A 14,026-nucleotide genomic window follows, 5' to 3' on the forward strand; every position below is an offset into this window, starting at 1 on the left:
AGAGAAAAGACGAGGAGAACTGGAATCTAGACAGGAAAAATTCAGGTGTGAAGAAACAATTACATTCTTGAATAATATTCATTTGTTGCCGTTTTTTTCTTTATTCCTCCCTTGATACAGTTCAGTTCAGTCTGCTTGACAATAATTCGTAGTACGAATTTTACGAGGTGGCTAATTCGTACAAATTCATACGACCTCACTCGTAGGCTACGAATTAGTAATTAAGCCTGTTTTATGCTTCTGGGTCGAATCGACGGCGTACCCCCGCAGACCCTTCTGCGTCGACGCGAACCCCTCTCCGCCGTAGCTCGACGTGCACCTCCAAAAAATTGCGTCGAGGCGACGCAGACCACAAGGGCTGTGATTGGTCAGATTATACGTCATTTCCGGAGTGTAGTTTTTCCGGTTTCCCCCTCCTGCTATAGCGCCATTTTTAAAGTGACTGACCACTGCACTGTTTGTGTTCAACGATGGATCAAGTTGAGGAACGTTTGATTGAGGAAGTACGAACAAACTAGCAAAGAGATTATGGCGTTATAATTTATTTGCTTTTGGTGTACTGTGGAGTGGGTAAAACTGTTTTTAATGGCAGGCTAGCTTATACCGTTGACTCGCGCTAGCCTAGCACCGGCGAACTATGTCTCCACTGATGAATAACAACCAGGCTAACTTGAAAATAAGGTCTGATGTCCAAAATCCTGAACCACCCCTTTAAAAGCCTCATGGGGTACAACTGTAAAAAGTTTGAGAACCACTGGGACTGGGTTAAGGAATAGAACATAATAAAAATCAACATCAAAGCAGAAAGTAGGCCTAATATACAGAGGTCCCTTACAAAGTTAGGTTAAAGATACAAACAAAGAGGGATTCAAACAAATAGCATATCAATAACAATGTAGAATTTACAGACTGTGAGCTGAAGAGTAATATTCAGATAAAAATGTGTTTTTGAAGGAGAGAAGGGTGGATGTTTGACGGATGTGTTGAGGAAGAGCATTCCACATCCTCGGAGCCACTACACTAAAAGACTCCCATGGTTATCAGACTATTGAAACCGACTGAATATGACTCAGCCCCACCTAAGATATTTTTCACCAGCCGCCACTGTATACTTAGGTCCGTAGCAGCAGTGTGTGTGTGTGTGTGTGTGTCACACTTATGTTATTTTTCTTGTTGAAGGTGGAAGGAGTGGCGCGCAGGATTCCCTTTGAGCATGGAGGGTCTTCCTGCAGAAGTTCAGTTCGATGCAGCAAAAACGATTGAGTTTGATTTCAATTTCCTGAAAGCGTAAGTTTGTCATGGCCACAGTCCTTGTTGATTTGATACTGAGATTTTCCTCAGTTCTCCAGAATTAAATTTGTGTGAATAGTGTTCATGTCAATAATTATACAGTATGCACTCTTTTTCAGGATTGGGGAAACACTTCTTGACAAATTTAAAGGTTTCTTTCATTCCTGGAAAGACATTAGTGATTTTGAAAATATATTGGAAGATTTTGATATCAAGAACACTCTACTAGGTTTGTTTCTTCATTTAAACAAACACTTTATATCCAAAATCACAGTTGATTTTGAATTCACAGTTGTGAGAACTAAATTTTCCTTTTTGAAATCTGGACAGAGAACGTGATGCAAGACTGGAGCAAGGATTACATGTTCGGCTATCAGTTTTTGAATGGCTGCAATCCTGTCATGATCGAGAAGTGCATGAAGATTCCAGACAAGTTTCCAGTCACACATGAGATGGTGAAGGGCTTTCTGGAGAGAGGTGTCACTCTACAAGAGGAAATAAAGGTCAGAAACATTAAGACATAAATCACTTGAACAGTCGGTCAGTTATCATATTCAAGACTGACTTGCTTGAATTCTGACATCCTTCACATAATTTAGTTTACATAAATGACTCAAATCAATGTAATTTTAAGGCCATGAACTATTAGTTCTAACCTTTGCACCTGTGTACACGTTTACAGGCAGGAAACATCTACATAGTGGATTATGAAATACTGGAGGCAGTGTCAACACCCAAATCCCAGCACTTTTTGACTGCACCGCTCTGCCTGCTGTACAAGAACACATCGGACCAAATTGTGCCAATTGCCATTCAGGTATCTGTCCCATATATAATCAGTATCAAATGAAAACATAAATTAAAAATTAAAATGCTTTAGCTGTGAATTTACTCACTGAAGTAAAAATGTCCTGCTTGTTTTTTTTTATTCCTAAATCAGCTCAGTCAAACCCCAGGGGAAAAGAGCCCAATCTTTCTCCCGAGTGATAATGAATATGATTGGATGCTTGCCAAGATGTGGGTGAAATCTGCCGACTTCATTGTACACCAGTTGGTCACGCACCTTCTCAAGACACATCTGATATCAGAGGTTTTTGAAGTGGCCATGTACAGACAGCTCTCTAAAGTCCATCCTGTATACAAGGTACATGTCTCTCAATACAAAGTTATGATATTTAGATTCAGGGCTAAACTGAAGATTGTGGTTTCACATATGTCAATTTATCGAGGAAGGGTTGCTGGTTCTGATATCCTTGCCTTTTTGTCATCCATGGTTTAACGTTAACCAAAAACCTCCAGGGAATGACCTGGAAACCACTTTTGTTGTTTCAGGTTATGCTTTTAAATCAGTTTTTATGATTTAATGCACATGTTTTAATGCTTCTTACAGTTACTGAAACCTCATGTTCGGTTCACAATTGCAATCAATGCAGTGGCCCGTGAAAAACTCATCAGTGAAAACGGGGTCATCAGCAAGGTACCTTTATACCTACAGTAATTTAATATATACACACATAAACAGCATATTCCATCAAAGCGATTCTATTCATATTTGATTATTTAGTCTTTGTCAGACCTAAGTAGTTCCTAAATTTCAAAAAGTCAAAGAGTAGGCTAAATAAGTGCTGAAAATATTTAGGAAAATATAAACTGAATTCTTGGTATCCACAGATTAGTAGCCTCACTGCAAATGGGATGGGTGAAGTGATTCAAAGTGCCATGGATACTTTAACCTACGAGTCCCTGTGCTTCCCTGAGACCATAAAAGATAGACGAATGGAAGATGTACTATTAAAGTACTATTATAGAGATGATGGCATGAGGATCTGGGAGGCAATACACAAGTAGGTGTAGCAACAGTTCAGATCCTGTACTACTAGTGCAAAAGTACAAATTAGTCCACATAGACTCCAATAAAAAGTTATTTACATGAATTAGTTTTCATTAATCTTTTTGATCTTCCTGTAGTTTTGTGTCTGCTGTGGTCGAAATCTACTATGACAGCGATGAGGCCGTTCAAGAAGACGTGGAGATTCAAGGATTTGTTAAGGATTGTCGCACTGGCATGAATAATTTACACAGTGAGAACAGGTTTAACTTATCAAAGGCCTTGTTTACACCTGATCAATCGGATCACAAGAGGATGACGCTAAATACAGGTGTAAATGGGGTCTAAATGTTTTGAGCTTGTCCACTTTCGACCACTTCCAGAGGTAGTCAAAACGCATTTGACCGGATTGTTTTCATAGTGTGGAAGCTCATGTCGTCGAATGCATTCGAACAATCACTAAAAAAACGCCTACTCTCTGCCTACTGGACAATCTTTTTATGGGCAATGTGGAATTGTTAATGATTCTTTTAGATTGAGACCAGTTACTGAAAGTGGAGTTTTTAAATGTATTAGTGAAATAAAAATAGATAGGCACCTGTGATTGACAATATTTCAGCAAAAAAAAATTTAGGGACTCTGCTAGACTAATTGCTCCTTTTGTATTATATATGTTAAATTGATCAATTGAACAAGGAAAAATACCAAGTGATTTTAAATGTGTGTAGAGTTATACTATTATATAAAAAGGGTTGTAAGTTAAATATTGTTAATTATAGGCCTATTTCTATTAATGGAATGGAAAAAAATAGTCTATGACCAGATAAAATATTAGTAAAAGCAATAGGTCAAAACGCATTTGATGCTTTAGGTCTTTACATTCAACTGAAACTTGTATATTATATATGACTGACAAAATAAGGAATAGCGGTCTATCCATGTCGGCCATGGTGGCTACGGAGAGGCATCTCTGGAAAAACCTGGCTAACATCGGGGAGAAGGAGAAAATGGGCCAGTTTCCCCTTCTGAGCTTCTTCTTTGCAGAAGGTGAACACTGCCTCTCGCGCTATCCCTCCTTCAAGGTGTAGAGCGTGGAAGAGGCATGAAGCCAGATGGAGAAGAGATCATCTCAGGAAAGTAATCCAGAGTAATCTCTCTGAGCGTTTGTCCCAGGGGCTAAATAACATCTGCCTCCTTACCACCCAGTATGTTTTTATTCCAACGTCTGCCTTACTGAGGGTTCGGCATTAGAGGCTGGTTATGAATGCGTTGTCCGACTTCAGACAGTTTACTAAGTAGAAGGCTCTCAGGGAGAGTTACAGTTTTTTTTACAACTTTTTTACAGTTTTCCATGGAGTGTGTTATGCTCTTACACTATGAGTGCCTTCTTCTCGTTATGTAAATTTTCCTTTCAGGCCCCTGCTTTTTAGTAGGCAGTTTTGTCAAGTTCTTAAGCTCCCTTTGAGCCTTCTTGGCTTCTGCTTTTATAAAAACTGCTCCTCAGAGCATCGCCTGGGGCAGCATTGAGCTGTTAGGTACACTACTTGCTTCCTTGATGGGGTAACAATGTTGAGTTGTGAAGCTCTCTTGAGCCTCCTCGGGTGCTTTTTTTGATAAGTGTTACTTGGCTTTGCTTTTGTACAATGTACTTTTAGTGTTACTTGGCTTGCTTTTGTACTTTTGTAAATGTTCTAAGAGAATTGTACATTTAGGGTTGCGGTCCCCCGGAGCTCTATACCTTTATGCACTTCCGAGTTGTAGCTGCCCTGAGTACCGAACGCAGTTAGGCCTCCTCTCATCTTAGAGAGTCGGCATATTGAGGCCTCCATTCTCAGAGCCAGATACTGAGTTGTAGGCTCCTGAGCCTCTTTTGGTGCATCTGGGTTGGGAGTGGTCACTGCTTTTGAGCTAGAGCGTTGATAGGACTCCTCTCGCTAGAAAGACTTATCCTACTAAGGCTTCCGCTCCCTTGAGCTCCACTAGGATAGCAATTGCGGGTTGTAAGCTCGCTGTCAGCCTCCTTGCAAGATATCCTGAGCATGGGGCTTAGTTAGGCCTCCTCTTGCTTTAAAGAGTTGTCATGTTGAGGTCTCCGCTCCTAGAGCTCGACCAGGCAGTTTGCTAAGTTGTTAGGCTCTCGTTGAGCCTCCTTGGATACTGAGAGTCTATGATCGTGTTGCTGGGGTGGACCTTAGGGATGAGGACTCCTTTGAGTCCTTTGACTTCACTCAGGCAATAGGGCAATCATCCCTTCAGCATGGCGGCGTGGGTATCCCGTTCCCGATAATGTCCTCTAGAAGATGCACCGTGAGTTCCCTTTCGAAAGGGAACGTCTCAGGTTACGCATGTAACCATGCTTCCCTGAGAAGAGGAGCAAGACGCTGCGTCCCTTTGTCATGCTTCTAGTATTCCTGTCAGGCCTAATTACAACTAGGCAAGGCAAGGAAAGGCAAGTTTATTTATATAGCACATGTCATACACAATGGTAATTCAATGTGCTTTATATAGTGTACAACTAGCATAAAAACAAGTCAGCAATGCTAGAATATGTTGTGTAAAATAAAGAAAACAAGCAGAATGCCACTCTCTGCTGCCTCGGTTTCCTTTGTGGAGCGCGGTTTTGTACAAATTTTCTTTCGTTTTGTTAATCTGTAAATTATTTAAGTGAAATGTCTCGAATAGGGCTATATATTGCATATTACCTAACATTAATTTTCACTTAAATGTAGGCCTAATACTTGACGGTTGGTGACGTATCCTTGGAAAAACTAACGTCAGCATATTGCCATTGCGACTTACCAATGATGATGACTTGACAGCTGAGCGTGGGCATTTACTCAAGTTGGATGCATCAATGTCACATTTGCATAGGTTGTACTATTTTAATCCATGATTGGTTGAGTGCCAAATTAAAATATTAAACAGAACAATAAAATATCATTATTAACCGGTTAATGGCCGTTTCAAATTAGCGTATCTGTTCAGAACGATTCAATTTGATTTTGTTTGTGTTTCTGGTTTTGTTCCTGTCAAAGTTTTGTTCATTTCCAGTTTTCGTTCCTTGAACCAGTTCGTAGCCCTGCGTAAAAGTAAAAAATTTCCAATAATTTACTCAAGTAAATGTAACGAGTAAACTCTCATTATTCAGCGTGGTCTCGCGGCTGTCAGAGCAGAAATGAAAGCTACTGCTCTCTGTATGTTTTTCCGTCGTCTTTGGTCGCGTTCAAATGTAAATTACCAAGCTTATTTTGTCCATTAGATCGATAGATCTGAAAAAGCCCATACATTTACCCACCCATAGACACTCTCCTTGAAAAATTAGGACAGAAGTGGTTGAAAGTGGACAAAAGAGACGGATTAAAACACCAGGTGTAAACGGGAACGTGTCTCCATTAACTACTTGTGATCTAATCAACCAAAACATCTTAATTCCAGGAGTAAACAGGGCCAAAATATCAGTGTTGGTCTGTGCAAGCATGTATGATTGTTTGTATTCTTGTATATTCTATATGCATCTTTGTGTGTTTCAAGTCACCCTTAAATGTGTGCACAAGTTAAATGCGTACTGCCATTGTTTTCAGAGTTTCCAGAGTCTCTGAAAACTCGAGAGGAGTTAGTCAAGTACCTGACCGTTGTGATATTCAACGCTTCAGCACAACATGCTGCTGTCAACTTTGGACAGGTGAGATTACACACTACATTACACACAACAAATCTAAACATCTGGATAATATCTATAAGCTTATATCTGTGTGTAAACTTTTATGTTCCAGTTTGACTGGTATGGCTGGGTCCCCAACAGTCCTTCCACCATGCGTAAGCCGCCTCCAGAACAGAAGGGCACAGTGGATATGCAGTTTATCATGGAGAGTCTGCCTGATCGTAGATGTTCCAGCCTGGTTCTAGGAACATCTTGGGCCCTCAGTCGGTTCCAGAAGAACGAGGTTTGATGTCTGATTTGGATAGAGAACATGGCAGCAGTCTAATCTAAATCAATGTGAAAAAGAATTAACCTGTAAATAGCCAACTCTATCTCACGACCAATTTGTACGAATTCGACCCCAGTGACGGTTAGGTTTAGGGGCGGAGTCAGGGGTAGGTCATTCGTACGAATTGGGCAACTCGTGAAATATGTACGATTTAGCAAAAATCTTACTAATTCGAGTGAGGTTGTATGAATTTGTACAAATTAGCCACCTCTTAAAATTTGTAAGAATGATTGTGTCCCTTCCCACTTTTAATCATGTTTGGGGAGTAACAGAATATTTATCTATTCACTTAATGGTGTTACGCATTTAAAATATTAAATATTAGGTGCTCTGATCTGCTATAGTCCAGTATAAGTCATAATAATAACTGCGCTGTTCATTGCACACTGCAATTTTAGTGTGCTTGCAAAGAACAGGGCAGCGAAAAAATGAGAATGAAACTTCTACTGGTACACTAAATATAATGTGCCAAATTCACATTTTTATATCCACACATTTTAAAATTCAAACCAGTGTTAAATAAGTAATTCATATGTTACAAATTACATTTTACGCAATGTATTCTGTAGTGCAATACATTTCTTCCAATCCTAACAGGCAAGCTTTTGCTCTTCTATAATGTTAGATAATGGATGAGCTGTGTGTTTGGATAGATTTAAACTAAATGATCTAAAAGTTATAGAAGTTATATTTATCTTGTTTCTGGAGCAGTTTATGTTTTGATTAAGGTCACAGACGGGAGAGTAAAAACTTAGTAATTGGCAGTACAACTCATATCAACTCATTATAAAAAAAAAAAATGGTTGAATCTTGTACAACTTATAAAATTAAGCTGAAATTGGTTAAATTAATGGAAAAATATATGACTTATTGATCATATAATTTTTTACAGTGGTGTAATCGGCTTCTCTCTGTTGAATGTAAAAAGCATTTGCACTGATTCTGATCTCTGCTGATCTGCAGTTCTTAATCATGTTACCGCATTATTTTACAAGTTCTTTAAAGAAACATGGCAAATAAAAATGCTCTGCAATGTCAGACTTCATTCCGAGAATAATATTATTCAGTTTTCTCCTTTTCTATGAACATTTCCGAATCTTTGTTTGTTTTATAAGCTTGTCTGAGGGATTGACAGAAATGAAGGGGGCGGAGCTTAGAGAAGGGTCAGTTTATCTTGTAAAAAGAAAGAAAGATGTTGTTCTGCTTTCTGAAGAACTTACTTTCCCCCCAGCTGTACTTAGGCACGTATCCAGAAATGTGCTTCACAGAGCAACCAGTGAAGGAAGCCATCAAGACTTTCCGCAAGAAACTAGAGAAGGTGACCAACACCATCAAGAGCCGGAATGAGGGATTAACATTTGATTATGGTTATTTGTCCCCAGACAAAATCCCCAACAGTGTTGCAATTTGAAAACATATTTTGCCAGGCCTATATATAGGGTTTACGGCCAATATGTGCTTGACATAGAAGAGAAAAGCTCTACTTCAAATATGAAGTATTGTATTGTATTAAATCACAGAGCATTCTGTCTTTTGAGGCGATTTATAGACATTATGTTTTATTAACTCTTCTTGTATTTTACTCTGTTAATGGGAAATAATGGATATTACTTTTTTAATGCCATCTGTGCACATATGTTATCTGAGGGGTGATTGTCTGGTTATGCTTTAAAGAGCCAAGCTTGTGTTATAATCCGGTTATTATTTTATTTATTTCTTTTTTATCATATTGGTGTAAACTTGCATATTCATAACTCCATACTGCAATATTCATTTACTTATCTTTTGATTAATGTATTAATATTATTTAGATGATTTATTGTTTGTAGTATATTTTTGCTAACCATTTGACTTATTTTTAATAACTTTTCTGTGAACAAATATAATAATTTCATTTACTGCTGGATGAGTGGGAGGAAAGTTTGGTGTATTTTTGTTTTGTATCTTGAATAAAATAACAATGTTTTACACCTTGTGGAAAAGTACAATTAAGTGTATTTATTGCATACTTGAAATCCAAAACAAATAAACTAATTTAAAGGTTATTATTCAGGTTTTATAATTGAATAGAGACTTTCATGGAGATATTAAATAGAATTAATTAACATTAAACATAATTAAGACACATAGTATACTGTAGGAATACACCTTCTTGAATATGTGTCTTTAAGAACACTACAATTTAAAAGGTAGATTTATTTTTTTAACTTAAGAATTGTATTATCATTACTATATTTAATAATATATAATAATAATTTAATAATATAAACAAAGTTTTTTTTTATATATATACAAAGAGAGTAGATAGAGATGATGCTAGCAACACCAATGTGTAAGGAGCTCGATATGGGACAGATATATTGATTTGGATCAATATGCAGATTTGGAGTAGAATAAATGGAGAAAACAAATCCAGAACATAATGCAATGAGGCGTAGTCAAAAGGCAGACCTAAGAAGAAAACACAGCTATCAGTCAAACCAGGCAAACACAATGAAAACAGTAACCCAAGAGACGATATCCAGTAAACAGGCACAATGGTCATAATCAGAAACATGAACAGAAGGCAATGGAATATGTTCGGTACTGCAGTGAAACTGGCAATATTTCATAGAGTATACATGGAAATGCCATGGCTTAAATACATGAGACAAACAAGAAATGAGCAGATAGAACAGGTCCATGACTATTACTCGGGAGAGGGCTCCCTCTGGTGGTCAGTTGAATAGGATTCATCCTCAGCCATTACACAATGTCATGGGTTCCATTCCCAGGAAACACATAAGCTGGTAATATGAATACATGGGCTGCGTCCAAAACTGCATACATTTTAATTATGTATTGGTATATACAGACCTTTTAAACAAATTTTGGAAAACGTTTTTTTTTTTTTTTTTTTGAAAAAACCTGCCTACCCTGCCTTTAATATCCTTGCAGCTGAGGGGAAAGTGCAGAGTGAGCAATGCTGGTAGAGATGATCGATGACAGGAATGCTGATAATGGTGAACACTGAACAAGAATATTATCTTTGCAGAGGATGGCGATGGCGATGACAACCAAGACGAAGACGATGAACGGCGACAACGGGGAACAACAGGACTTCAGGTAAGTAGATCGGTAGCTGGTAGTACAGGTGAGTAGGTCGTGTAGAGACGAGCTACTGAAGTGAAGGGAGCGTGGCTGATATAGGGAGTGTAATCAAGACGTGCAGGTGATTAGAACTCAGACTGTGATCGGGTGGGCGGAGTGTAGTGATCAGGTGCAGTGGGCGGGAGGACGAGCGTCAGTCTGCGTGTAGAACGAACGAGAGCGCAAGTGGTTTTTTCTTAATATTCAGTTCTCTTGTTGTTTAGTGTATTATTTTCCAGAAAGTAGGGCTATTTTCGATTCTGTGGTTATTGTACATTTTTTCCTTCACACAAATCTGTATTTTAATTAGACGCGTGACTACTTTATATCACAGCCGCGTCTGAGAAGTGGGCTATTGCAGTTTAAATTTTATAGCACTTAAGTGTAGCTGTTCATAGAGACAGTTTCGATTTTCTCCCATTTTCGGATTATTTGATTTGCCTGTGCTAATTGGCTGGCCTAGCAGCAACTGTAGAACAGATATAAGGCTAGGAGAATCAGAACAGTGCAGGACGAGCGTCAGTCTGCGTGTAGAACGAACGAGAGCGCAAGTGGTTTTTTCTTAATATTCAGTTCTCTTGTTGTTTAGTGTATTATTTTCCAGAAAGTAGGGCTATTTTCCTTGGAGTAACATTTGATGAGCATCTGACCTTCACAGACCACATCACAAAGACAGCTCGATCATGCAGGTTTGCACTGCACAACATCAGGAAGATCAGGCCCTTCCTAACTGAGCATGCAACACAACTTCTCGCCCAGGCCTTGGTTATCTCTAGGCTTGATTACTGCAATGCTCTTCTGGCTGGTCTTCCATCATGTGCAATTAAACCTCTACAGATGATCCAGAATGCTGCAGCCCGTCTTGTCTTCAACGAGCCCAAAAGGGCCCACGTCACTCCTCTGTTCATCTCTCTGCACTGGCTACCACTCGCTGCTCGCATCAAGTTCAAGGCATTGACGCTTGCTTACAGATCGACCACAGGCTCAGCTCCCTCCTACTTTCACTCGCTCCTACGAGTCTACATCCCTACCAGAAGCCTGCGATCGGTCAATGAGCGACGACTCGTGGTACCATCACAGAGAGCCACAAAATCACTCTCCAGAACATTCTCATTCACGGTTCCTTGCTGGTGGAATGATCTCCCTACCCTCGTCCGGAATGCAGAATCCCTGACCACATTCAAAAGACAACTGAAAACTCATCTCTTCCGTGAGCACTTGACCTAAAAAAAAAAAAAAAAAAAAAAAAAAAAAAAAAAAAAACCTCTCCTTTACCCTCCCTTGTTTTGGCTTATGCTACTCTGAGCAATTCCAGAACTTTGTATTTTGAGCACTTCTTGCGTTATTTTTGCTTCTTCACAATGACTCGCTTGTTGTAGTCCTCAGTTGTAAGTCGCTTTGGATAAAGGCGTCTGCTAAATGACTAAATGTAAATGTAAATGTAAATGTATATGATTTGAATTTGAATTGTGTACATTTTAAATATTTACAAGTGTAATCTAACAAGATTGGACAGAAAAGTCCAACAGAGCATTTTGGCTGCACTGCTATAGTTTTTTTGCCGCAAACGTGGTGGTGGTTCAAGATAATCTGTGTATCTTTCATTCAGTCGTTTTTTGATTTAATATTAAGAGTAGAACATTTAGAAAACTTACGCTATCCTCATCAAAAATGGTTTTATTTTTCCTGAATGTTTACCTCGGCTGTTAGACACAAGACTGACTAGAAATACATTTTAGGAGGCCTACTTAACAAATAAAATTGTTTTATCTAGCCTATCTATCTATCTATCTATCTATCTATAAATCATCGCCTTCAAAACATTCAAACTTTAAACATTAAAGGTCCCGTTTTTCCTGTGTTTTTGAAGCTTTGATTGTGTTTACAGTGTGCAATATAACATGTGTTTCGCGTGTAAAAAAACACAGTATTTTTCACAAAATGTAGGCTACGTTTCTGTATACCGCTGTTTTCACTGTCCTAAAAACGGGCTGATGACTTCCTTGTTCTATGAAGTCCCTCCTTCGGAAATACGTCACGAGTTCTGATTGTGCCAGCGGGTCCTGTGTTGTTGTAACCGACTCTACTCTAAACTCAGGTAAAGGGCTACACTGAAGAAAGGCGTTCCTATGGAAAATGTATGTTCAACCACACCAGAATCTTCAGGATGAATGAACCATCTAACTTACTTTATATTGCTTAATAGCACAATGACAATGAAAAATCCCCAAATAAACATGAGTTAACAAAACATTGTGAACAAACCCCCAAAGAAAAACAGAACACACTGTACTCTAACAATCATAAGCCGTTTGCTTCAAACTGAGATGGACACAATAGTAGTGTTCAAATATTTCCCATTTGTTTGAATACCACTCAGTTCCCTGGATACCATCACTTAGACAATCACATTAAAGCACAACTTATCTGATAAGAGTCCAAAAAGGGCCTGGAAGATGTGGGCCAAGTCTCTGAAGGAAATCATGAGAAAAGTCAGAGTCCAAGCAACAAAAGTCCAATCTCCAATGATGCAAGGAAAAAATCAGTATCTCCTTTCGCCCACAGATAGCCTACATATATAAATACATAGATAGATTATAGATACATATCTAGATACATAGAGAGATAGATTTGGATAGATAGATGCCCAGAACTCATGATATACTAACTTACTGGAAAGAGAGAGCAGTAATCTTTCCTCATTTGTATGTCCTAGCTAAAAAATGTATTTGCATGCCAGCAACAAGTGTCCCTTGTGAGAGGATTTTTTCAAAGGCTGGAGAAATTATCTGTAAAAAAAGAAGTAAGCTAAGTCCTTCCACAGCAGAGAAATTAATATTTTTGAATAAAAATCTCTAAAAAAGTGAGACATTGTGGCTTGATTTATTTTATTAATATTCATTTTGCAGGACCAAAATAACATTATGCACAGTGATGAGCCTATAGGTTACAAGCTTCACATATTAGAAAAATACAATAATAAAAAAACAAAAAAAATGTTTTAATGGCTCGTCAAGGTTGTTTCAGATCAACACCTGCAAGTGACCACTAGGTGTCACCGTGGAGACGGGTGTCGGATTGATTCGAAGCCTCGAAACAATATGGCACATTTGGTTCAACTGTTTCATTGCTTCACGAAGCCTCGATCTGCCCACCACTAGTGGTATGCCCAGACACAGCCCCTTTTCAACCCTTACATCAACCCTGTAAGGAGGAAATGTGACTAAAGAAAAAATAGTATTACCCACTGACAAATTAGTGGATGCATTGTTGTGAAAGTTTTAAATGTTTTTTTTATATTATCTTTAAAGGCCTCAAACATTTCTTTATTGCATAATGATTTCATTTCTATTGGCTATATTTTTCTAAATAGAGTCGGCTCTTCAGATATGCGAGCCAGCTCCCGACGTTCACCTACAAGAGCCGGCTCTAAGAACCGGCTCATTCGCGAACGACCCATCACTACTTCTTAGGTCTGCCTTTTGACTACGCCTCATTGCATTATGTTCTGGATTTGTTTGCTCCATTTATTCATCTGTCCCATTTCGAGCTCCATATGGTGTTGCTAGCATTCTCTATAGGTTAAGGTTTTTATAAAAAAAACTAAAAAAAAAAACTTTTAAAATATAGTAGTAATAATACAATTCTTAAGTTAAAAATAAAAATAAATCTACCATTTTTAAATTGTAGTGTACTTAAAGACATATTCAAGAAGGTGTATTCCTACAGTATACTATGTGTCTTAATTATGTTTAATATTAATTAATTCTATTTAATATCTCCATGAAAG

The 14,026-nt window shown here is 38.3% G+C and overlaps 1 protein-coding gene across 1 annotated transcript; it reads left to right on the plus strand.

Annotated features, from left to right (window-relative positions):
* Window positions 1-429: 429 nt before the first annotated feature.
* LOC306994596 (polyunsaturated fatty acid 5-lipoxygenase-like) lies at window positions 430-9,085 on the plus strand. The gene is made up of 12 exons (XM_079605212.1): window positions 430-503; window positions 1,180-1,287; window positions 1,410-1,519; window positions 1,621-1,793; window positions 1,973-2,107; window positions 2,231-2,434; window positions 2,681-2,767; window positions 2,962-3,134; window positions 3,259-3,371; window positions 6,700-6,800; window positions 6,892-7,062; window positions 8,339-9,085. The coding sequence occupies exons 2-12, from the start codon at window positions 1,214-1,216 to the stop codon at window positions 8,516-8,518; spliced, it is 1,521 nt and encodes a 506-aa protein (XP_079461338.1). The 5' UTR covers window positions 430-503; window positions 1,180-1,213; the 3' UTR covers window positions 8,519-9,085.
* Window positions 9,086-14,026: the final 4,941 nt, after the last annotated feature.

Source organism: Phoxinus phoxinus (assembly GCF_949152265.1).
Source record: "Phoxinus phoxinus genome assembly, chromosome: 2".
NCBI classification, from domain to species: Eukaryota; Metazoa; Chordata; class Actinopteri; order Cypriniformes; family Leuciscidae; genus Phoxinus; species Phoxinus phoxinus.

Coding starts and splice junctions, on each gene's coding strand:
- LOC306994596 (XM_079605212.1), top strand. CDS start 1,214: ATGGAGGGTCTTCCTGCAGAAGTTCAGTTCGATGCAGCAAAAACGATT. Junction 1,520..1,620: donor TATCAAGAACACTCTACTAG/GTTTGTTTCTTC, acceptor AAATCTGGACAG/AGAACGTGATGCAAGACTGG. Junction 2,768..2,961: donor AAAACGGGGTCATCAGCAAG/GTACCTTTATAC, acceptor TGGTATCCACAG/ATTAGTAGCCTCACTGCAAA.